The following is a 10,416-nucleotide window of genomic DNA, read 5'->3' as shown; positions in this document are numbered from 1 at the left end:
TTTGATTTGTTCCCCACGTGGCTATTTGGGTTAACTTGAGGCGCCTAAACCAGTCTAGGGGATGTTTTTCTGCACGGTCAGGCTGAACGTAGCCCAGAAACGTTGTACATACTACTACTGTATTACTAGAAGTACCCATCGTGTCCCTGGCGAGCACCCTTTCATTAAACTATACTCGACCTCGTTCGTGATGAAGAAGCACGATCAAAGTACATGGCGGTATACTATCTTCCTATTCATACTGTATTGAAAACACTCAGTAACTGGGTCAAAGATGATACAATAAACTGGTTTACCTGTTCGGAGGCTCATCTCAGTGTTATCAGTTGATCCGGATACTCTGTACCGATTTCGTGTGTGACAAAGCGTAGTGTAATCACATTACTGTAAACATTATGAAATTCAGGACACGTGACCACATATATCACATAGCCTTTGAAAAGTAAACTATGAAAAATAGATCCTTAAAAAAAATCACAACAAACACAGTTAAAAGCTGTATGTTTTGACATCTGTGTGTGTGTAGGTATCAAACGGTGACTGGCGTACTAACTACGAGTTTATTATTTTAAATATATACGTCAAACAGGATAATTTAAATGTGGCTCTTCGTCACCCATTGACGTAAATGACTGGTGACTCAAGAGGAACAAGCGGAGACGATTAGTAACATAATAGAAACCAGACACTTTATCTAGTGTTCGCGTGTGCCCCTCAGTTGTCTTTAAGACTTTTGGGGAATACTACGGCACGCTCAAATACAATAGTAATGTCATGGCCATAAATAACTCGAGTCACCCCTAACGCTCCCCTTATTGATATGTTGTAGGGGAGGGTTAGAGGCGACTCGAGCTAGGCCGTAAACAGCGTTTATGTCGGGGAGTTTGGGTGGTCTTTAGGGGTGTTATTGGAAAGAAACATACAAATACCGTATATTTTCAAATACGGTTTCTGTTGTTGGTGGTGTTTGTTTTTGTTTTATTTTATTTATTTATTTTTGTACTCTTGTTTTTGTTTTAATTTATCTAATTTGTTTTTAAACTATAAAAGGGAATTATGTTTGTACATGATTTAATTTACTAGATAGTAATGGAAAATGTATGAATTATACTTTTACCAAATAAAATAGAACAACTTTTTTTACAACACATTTCCACGATTTACACAAAGGCCTTTCTGAATTATGATTTCTCCATCAGAATAGTTGATGGTAAAATTATGCATAAAGAAGAACCCAGACAGCTGTATAGTATTACCGGCCTCGGTGGTGTCGTGGTTAAGCCATCGGTTAAGGTTGGTAGGTACAGGGTTCGCAGCCCGGAACCGGCTCCCACCCAGAGCGAGTGTTAAAGACTCAATGGGTAGGGACGTAGCTCAGTGGTAAAGCGCTCGCTTGGTGCGCGGTCGGTTTAGTATCAATCCCCGTCAGTGGCCCCATTGGGCTATTTCTCGTTCCAGGCAGTGCTCAACAACTGGTGTAACAAAGGCCGTGGTATGTACTATCCTGTCTGTGGGATGGTGCATATAAAAGATCCCTTGCTGCTAATTGAAAAGAGTAGCCCATGAAGTGGCGACAGCGGGTTTCGTCTCTATATATCTGTGTGGTCCTTAACCATATGTTTGACGCCATATAACCGTAAATAAAATGTGTTGAGTGCGTCGTTAATTTCCTTCCTTCAAACAAGCACTATTCATTTCTTTCCATTGAATGGGGAAAATGTTATCCATTGTTTCTAATGCTAAAATATCCATCATTGCGGTCTTTCAAATATTCAGTTTAATTTTAATTTTAACAAATATTGCTTTTGACAGAAAACTAGATAATATATCATTGATACAAATCAAATATGTTAACTTTGAGGTGGGTCTGGAAAAATTATAACGCAGTTTTAAAGAACAAATGATTGGAACGAACGAACAGTCGTATTTTAAAATTAAAAAACCCAACACATTTACATAACGAACCATTATAATCCATACGAAATCTTTTCATTCTTTCATTGAGTTTTGGTAGTTATCAGGAAGAAACACACCTGACTAGCGAGCGAATAAAGGTCGCAACGCCACAGAGCGCTAGCATCAAATGAAGTCCAAAGTCCGACCGCATCCATTAGGTTCAGACATATCTACCCTGGGTTTAGTCTCTGGTATGACCAGTGGTAAAGCGCTCACTTGATGGGCGGCCGGTCTGGGATCGATCCCCATCGGTGGGCCCATTGTGTTATTTCTCGTTCCAGCCAGTGCACCACGACTAGTATGTGCTATCCTATCAAAGGCCATGGTATGGGTTATCCTGTCTGTGGGAAGGTGCATATAAAAGATCCCTTGCTACTACTGGAAAAATGTAGCGGCTTTCTTCTCTAAGACTATATATCAAAATTACCAAATGTTTGACATCCTATAGCCGACTATTAATAATCAATGTGCTCTTGTGGTGTCACTAAACAAAACTAACTCTCTCTCCCCCTCCCCCACCCTTTCTTCGTCCGTCCATCCGCCTGTCTGTCTCTCTCGCTATCTGTCTCTGTCATTCCCTTTCAAACTATTTAATGTCAGGTCCCCTTCGCTTCCGGCGCCAATGATATGTTAGATATCAAATAGCTGTAAATAAAATAAATAAATAAATACATAAATTAAAAGAACAAATCCCAACAACTTTCCTTCCCTAAATTATGCAAAGGGGTTATCCTCGTTATTTGCTGTTATAAAAAACCGGAAATCCTGGATTAAAGGGTCTCTCTCGACGTTTCTAGGATCCCGACTCGATCCACACTACCACGCATCGTAATAATGCATATTAAAAAACGCAGTGCTCCCTTGGAAATAGACCGACTATCCATACATCGAAATAAAGCATACACAAGATCTATTGCCCGACGTGTAGAATGTCAGTCCTAAACAAACAAGACAAACTGCTCAATTCAAGACACGTGGCTTTGCAAATGTATATCAAACTGAAGAGCGATCTTCCATTGCAAGCTGTCCCTTTATGCTCTGGTGTGATTGCAATCGTCACCGAACAACCCAGTCGTTTTGCTTGACGGGGGCATGAATATCTCAATCGGCTAATCGATTCTCGTTCTTTATTCTCCGTACAATTGCTGTCTGACAAACTTTGATCATTTAGGTTCATGGTACACGCTCAGCTTTCACTTGCTACTTGATACTGTTTGGGAGACAGAGACGTTGCTAAATTGTTAAAATTCAGACGAGTGTAATTACAAATCTGTAAAAGAAGATGTGTTATCTATTGCCGGTGTCATCTCGTACCAAGCTGTCACTGAACAGCGTGTGAAGATACGATTTCTACTGTTTCTAACATTGAGCCAGTCATCATATCGTTAGTTCTATTCACCAGATAATTCACTTCTGGTTTATCTCAGGTATACTGTCGTTACTTGTGTAATTTCTGAAAATATATGCTTCCTGTGAAAGTAAGGTTTACTTAACAAAATACACACATTGAGAATGAGATAAAAAAACACCCAGAAGAAGCGTATTTTGTCACTGGCACAGACTGGTTCGTACAATACGACAAAAACAGCCACTGGTAAAAAGTAATCAACATGTAGCGAAGTTGGTGCCTGACTGTACATACATACCAACAATGGCGGTGAGTGATGGACACAATATAGCTCTTATTTTTGTAAATTGGATATGTCTGTCTGTCTGTCTGTCTGTCTCTCTCTCTCTCTCTCTCTCTCTCTCTCTCTCTCTCTCTCTCTCTCTCTCTCTCTCTCTCTCTCTCACACACACACACACGTATGCATCGGAAGCGGCGGGCTGGGGTGGGGGTGGTGGATTGCAGAAACAAACATGGATTATATAACTTTTAACTGTTGTACGTGTTGTGTGTTTGTCGTGTGTTGTCACGCGTGTTAACTACCATGTGTGCGTTGGAATCTCAGTGAAAGTTAATGTCATATTTTATGAGTAAAGGGAAATATTCGAATTAAACTGTATAGATCAACTCGACGAAAATCGGTCAAGTTAAGAAAACCTAAATGCTTAAATATTTGCTTTTACTTATTTATTTTGATCTAATTAATTTAAATATTGATTGATCGGTTCGATTTATGAAAGGACTTTCCTTTGGCACTGTCACTAACCCTAACCCTAACTCTATTTATGATAAGTATTTATAATGTTCTTTATACGTGACAGTGCCAAAGAAAAGTCCTATCTTTTTTTAAATTTATTTATTTGAAATAAAGCTACTAAATAGGCGTAAGCATTATTTTATTTTTTTCGTTTCAGACGAATGTCTTTACAAAAGAATACAAATGATTCTTTTTCATTGTATCGCCAAATGTTTTACTTGATTGTAAAACCTGGACGATGCCGCGGCACATTAGCATTGCCAAATTCTACGACTGGACGGATGACCTGTACGATTGTGTGTCTGTCTCGAAATCGAAACTGCACGAAAATATGAACGACACACCCCGACGCTTTTCCGAAAAGAGCAAACTACAGAACACTCGATGGTGTTCGAATGGAGTTCACGTGACCCCGGGGCGGATGTTTTCAAGGGAAAGAGGAAACCTTACGAAGGGTGAGGTGAACATAATACACGGAATATATCAAAATCGCGGCAATCTATCAGAAACTGACACTCTCTCGAGTCCCAGAAGTCACAAGGATGCTTGGCTTGTTGGGAAAACCACGAGAAACTCCAGTGGGAATCAGACGGAACGTGTGGACTCGGTGTCTTCGCATGACACGGACCTCAGTGATGGTCGAGCGTCAGGGAAGAGTAGAGCTGGTAGACACACACAGGGATGTGGGGTTCAGAAGGATACTGTCGGTCCAGCTACAATTAATCTGTTTTTCTCAAATGGCGTGCGGCGACGTGCCTCAGGTAAAACTCTAGAAAAGACCACATGTGTGGAGGATCGTTGTGAAATGGACGATGAGAGTCATCAAAATAACAGTCAGGTCGACAGAACAACTCCCAGGACCCAACGTTTGCCAGCTGACAAAGAAGACAGTACTTCTGGTGACGGTTTTGTACGCGATCACGAAGACCAAAATATGCCATCATCGTCTGAAGTAAACACAATGAATGGAGGTCAGTCAGTGTCGTACAGGGCTGAAGAAAGCAGTAAGGAAGTAGACAGTAAAAGACAGGTCACTCGGAGGATACAGATGGAGGTGTTTTTACCGCCAGTACCACGTGATCCGACAGATGATGACATCAGGAATTCGCTTCAAGAGGGACGACCTCTACTAGAAAGAGAACGGCCAATGAGTCATACCAAGTTCAAACTGAAACTTGACAGACTGCCTGAGACCAGTGATCCATACAATGTAAGGTCAGACGAGAAAAACAACTTGGCTGAGTCAGATCTCTTGTAGAGAAAGATACCAGCCAGTGAATCATGTCCAGTATTATGTGTGACCAAAGAACCATTCCCAGTGTTAAAGTATGAGTGGCCCACTACAAACGTAAACTAGACACATTGGTCTTATTAGATATATGGTAGAAATACATCAACCAAAGAATCATTTCCAGTATTATGTGTGACCCAGTGGAAGCCTAAACTAGACACATTGGTCTTGTTAGATATGTGGTAGAAATACATCAGCCAAAGAACCATTCCCAGTGTTATAGTATGAGTGGCCCACTACAAACGTAAATTAGACACGTTGGTCTTATTAGATATATGGTAGAAATACATCAACCAAAGAATCATTTCCAGTATTATGTGTGACCCAATGGAAGCTTAAACTAGACATATTGGTATTGTTGAATATGTGATAGAAATAGATCAACCAAAGAACCATTCTCAGTGTTATATTTTTATGAGTGACCCATTACAAGCTTAAACCTGACACATTGGTATTGTTAGATATTTGGTAGAAATACATCAACCAAAGCATCACATTGTATACAAGTTCAAACTGGACAAACTAACAAAAGATAGAAAGAGTCTTGATCGAGTGTCGTCTAGCGTTATATGTGAGAATAACGCTAGAGGACACTCGAGCTAGAAAGCGACCAACCAAAGAATTGTGCCCAATGTTATATTACCTGGTATATGCTTAGACTAGACAAGTGAAGTTCGGTACGTGCTAAAAACAGATAAACAATTAGTCTTATCAAGTATAAACTCAACTAGATAAACTATTAAGTCCGGTTTTTTTTATTGCGAAGAGAATGAGCAATGCATGCTATCTAACACTACCCCAAACTAAACGAACTGGCCGTGCTAGTCAGATCTGTGATCAGATCAACCAAGGAATCGCATTGAGTACAAACTCAAACTAAACAAATTGGTTTAGCTCGATCTGTGATTATAGAAATAAGTAAAACAAGGAATCACATTCAGTACAAACTCAAAGTAAACCAATTGGCTAAGTTCGGTATTGGATTACAGAATGAAATACAACAATGAACCTCATTTAGAACAGTCTCATGCTGTATAAAGTGACAAGCAATTCTGTGTTACAGGGATAATGACCAATTAATAATATCCAGTATAAGCTCAAATTGGACAAACTGGCTGTGATAGAAAAAACATCACAATAACAATTTGGCTCAGCCAGTTCTGCATTGTTACAAAGTTACAAAGTATCGAGTTTATACCAGTGTAAGTCAAACTTGGACAACCAGGCTAAGATATCATAAAATCATCGTAGGCTCTGACGTCAGTGCGATACACGCCATAGTGATGCCATAGCCTATGATGGTTTTACCATATCGTAGGCCTTGACGCTGGTTTATTTGAATATGTGACAGAAAAAGGATGTTCTATCTCACAAGGCCAATAGTGAGCCACCCAGTGTATGTTGAAACTGGACAAAAAACGTTGTGCTCGATCTTCGTTTGTACAGCACGTGATGATTTTATTGTATTTATACTATAACCATGGTTGTAAATGTTTTCTGATTTTAAAAAAATTAGAATTACAACCAAGGTTGTAGTTTTTTGTTCCATATTTTATTTGTGTTACAACCATTGCTTTGTTAATATGTCTTCTTCTTCTTTTCGTTCGCTTGATGACTACACGTTCAGGCTAGCTGTGACAATGAATGCTACTATCCTCTGTAGATCACTCGTGATACCGTACAGTTTCTTCTGGAGTGTTGTTGTAGTTGTCCAGGTAGCGTCCCTCAGCTGCTGTAGGTTTATGCAGTCTTGGATGACATGTTTGGTCGTCTGGTCTACTTCTCCACAGGAGCACATGGAGGAGGGTACACGCCGGAACCTCTTATACATGTGCTGGTTCAGACTGTTGTGTCCAGTCCTTAGTCATGATCACCTGTGCATGCCGATTTAGCTGGAAATAACCATCAGTTAGTTTGGGAGATCTGTAGAGTGATTTAATATGGGTTTTCATTTCTCTGATACCAGTGGCGAATCCAGAAAATCCATTATGGGAGGGGGTGGCAATGACATGAGGTGGAATGCCAATGAAACTTTGGGGGGAGGTTTGGAGGCGATCGTAAAAAAAATGAAAATTAATATATAATAAAATTATAACTGTCGTAAAATTTAGGGTGGGGGCGGGCCCTGTCCCCCCCCCCCCCCCCCCCGATCCGCCTCTTGATACTTTATCTGCATTACAACCATTGGCTTTCGTCTTTCTAATACTTTATTAGTATTAAAAACATTGTTTTAATTTGTCTGATACTTTAAGCGGCGTTCTCATTGTGTTATTAGTCGTATGCGATTTGTCGTTTCTACAAAAATCGTAACGTATAAGACTAAAGGCGTTCCGATTTAGGTTTTCTCACAGTACGATTCGATCGCATGCGACAAGTCCGTGCGACTAATCGCATAATAAGAATGCCCCTTTGTCTGCATACTGTAAACCAGATTTCAGATACTATTTGTGTTCAACCATAGATTTAATGCGTTCTAATACATTATTTGTATTACAAACCTAAGCTTTAATGTTTCAAAATATATTATTTATATTACAACAATAGCTTTATCTTTTTTCTTTTTGATTTTTATTATTTATTTATGTTACAGCTATTGCCTGCAATAGGAATGAAATAATATTTGTTAAATGACACCTACGGCTATGTGGTGTCTAACATCTAGTTATTTCAACATTTAGTCATTAGAGAAAAAACCAGAGAAACCTGCTACAACCACATATGCTACTCTTATAGACAGGTACACAACGCCTGGTATATCAAAAGCCGTGGTATGTGCTATCATGGCTGTAGGATGGTGCATATAAAAGATCCCTTGCTATTAATGGAAAATGTAGCGGGTTTCCTCTCTAAGACTATATGTCAAAATTATCAAATGTTTGACATCCAATAGCCGATGATTAATAAGTTCATTTAATCTAGTGGTGTCGTTAAACAAAACAAACTTTAAACTATTTTAGATAAAGCAGTAAGGGATTTTTATATGCACTTTCCCACAGACAGGACAATACATGTACTAACATGGAACATACTGGAATAATAATAGTACACTGAATGCGTCTGTGATTCCTCGAACTGGTAATTTTAACTCCTCCTTCGAAACACTCACAATCTAAGACCGTAATACGTATTTAGTAATAAAATCACACGTTTTTCTTCACATCAAAAAACGAACCTGGTAACTTTAAACCATACATCCAGATTTTCTGATTTCATAATAATAATATCTGTAACGGTTTGCAATTAGTGCTTTTCCATTGGACATTAGCTAGATATGAATAGAGCAAAAAAAAGAAGAAGAAAGAAACTAAATATAAACAATTTGCCAAGATCACTCCTGAGAACGCTGAGGTATGCTCATGACAGACGTATTTGAATCGTTTATAGCTATAGCAAAAGTTCAGCCTCTCATATGGTTGATCGCTGCCCGGACGTATCCAAGAAATATTTTGCGAGGGTGGACGTAGGTGGGAGGCTAACAGGAACATAACCGTACGTGACATAGGGGCAAATTATTAAATTCGGGCAAAAATTATAGAGATTGCTCGAAATCTTTTCACCGTGTTTTTCCATCAATCAAACCACAATATTAGTTGTAATTCAGGTGAAGAGGAGTAGTGATTTGTTTGCAACCCTATATAGCGGTTTGGCAGTAATGCTAATATGAATAAATGTTGTTATTCATGATTCAATGATTTTCGTTTAATTCTGGCAAAAAGCAGCCTGCCCCTCCCCACCCCCACCAAAAAATGGGAGCCCGTACACCTATGTATGGGGGGGGGGGAAGGGGGGGGGGGGACTAACGTGAACATAAGCGTACGAGACAAGGGGAGACATTCTCAAATTCCTGCAAAAACAATAGAGATTTTCGTACAAAAACGATTGAGATTTTGGAGCAAAATGAGCTTGCTTAAAATCTTTTCACCATGTCTTTCCATCAATCTAACCACAATATTAGTTGTAATCCATGTAAAATTGCGTACGGATTTGTTTGCAACCTTATATAGTGGTTTGGCAGTAATGCTAATATGAGTAAATGTTATCTATATTTGGGCATGTTCGTTTCATTAGACAAAACGCAGCCAGCCTACCCCCCCCCCCTCCCCCCAACCCCTTACAAACATGGGAACCCGTACGCCTATAAACGGGAAACGGTCACATAAACCAACTTGTCAATAGGGGGGGGGGGGGGGGGGAGACAAAATTAAGAGGGAAAAATGGGACACTTGAATATTTTTAGGGGGACGGGTCCCCTGGTCCCCCCCCCCCCCCCCCCTTGGATTCTCCTCTGTGATGGATGGATGGGTGGATTGAAATGAAAATTAACCGACACGTGTTCGTCTACTTTTATATGTTGTTGACAGTGACTCGTGATTACACAATGACAGGCCGTCGCATATTTCTCGTTGACGGTTCGTTGTTATTGACAATTTAATGCAACGCATTTGGTAACAACTTTATCCATTCACTCAGTGATTCGTATAATATAATATATACACATGGGCCCCGTTCCACGAAGCGATCTTAGCACTAAGATCACCTTAAGTGCATAAGTTTAAAGTTTTTTGTTTTGTTTAACAACACCACTAGAGCACACTGATTTAGTATTCATCGGTTATTGGATGTCAAACATTTGACAAAAGTTTGACATATGAATGAATGAATGATGAATGAATGAATGAATGAATGAATGAATGAATGGGTAACGACACCCCAGCACGAAAAATACATCGGCTATTAGGTGTCAAACTATGGTAAATGCAAACAAATATAGTAATGATCAACATCAATATAAAAATTCAACAGTTAAATCAGTTTGTCATATAGTCTTAGAGAGGAAACCCGCTACATTTTTCCATTAGTAGCAAGGGGTCTTTTATATGCACCATCCCACAGATAGGATAGCACATACCACGGCCTTTGATATACCAGCCATGCATTGTGCACAGCCTAGAATGAGAAATAGCCCAATGGGCCCACCGACAAAGTGCATAAGGTAGTTATACTCTTAAGGTGATCTTAGGACTA

The 10,416-nt window shown here is 39.5% G+C and overlaps 1 protein-coding gene across 1 annotated transcript; it reads left to right on the top strand.

Annotated features, from left to right (window-relative positions):
- The first annotated feature begins 3,227 nt into the window (after nucleotides 1-3,227).
- LOC121372162 lies at nucleotides 3,228-7,929 on the top strand. Its single transcript, XM_041498437.1, has 2 exons — nucleotides 3,228-3,613; nucleotides 4,258-7,929. The coding sequence occupies exon 2, from the start codon at nucleotides 4,339-4,341 to the stop codon at nucleotides 5,356-5,358; it is 1,020 nt and encodes a 339-aa protein (XP_041354371.1). The 5' UTR covers nucleotides 3,228-3,613; nucleotides 4,258-4,338; the 3' UTR covers nucleotides 5,359-7,929.
- The last annotated feature ends 2,487 nt before the right edge of the window (nucleotides 7,930-10,416 follow it).

Source organism: Gigantopelta aegis, chromosome 4, assembly GCF_016097555.1.
Source record: "Gigantopelta aegis isolate Gae_Host chromosome 4, Gae_host_genome, whole genome shotgun sequence".
Taxonomy (NCBI): domain Eukaryota; kingdom Metazoa; phylum Mollusca; class Gastropoda; order Neomphalida; family Peltospiridae; genus Gigantopelta; species Gigantopelta aegis.
The sequence above is the reverse complement of the archived record's forward strand: the minus strand, read 5'-3'. Positions and strand labels throughout refer to the sequence as shown.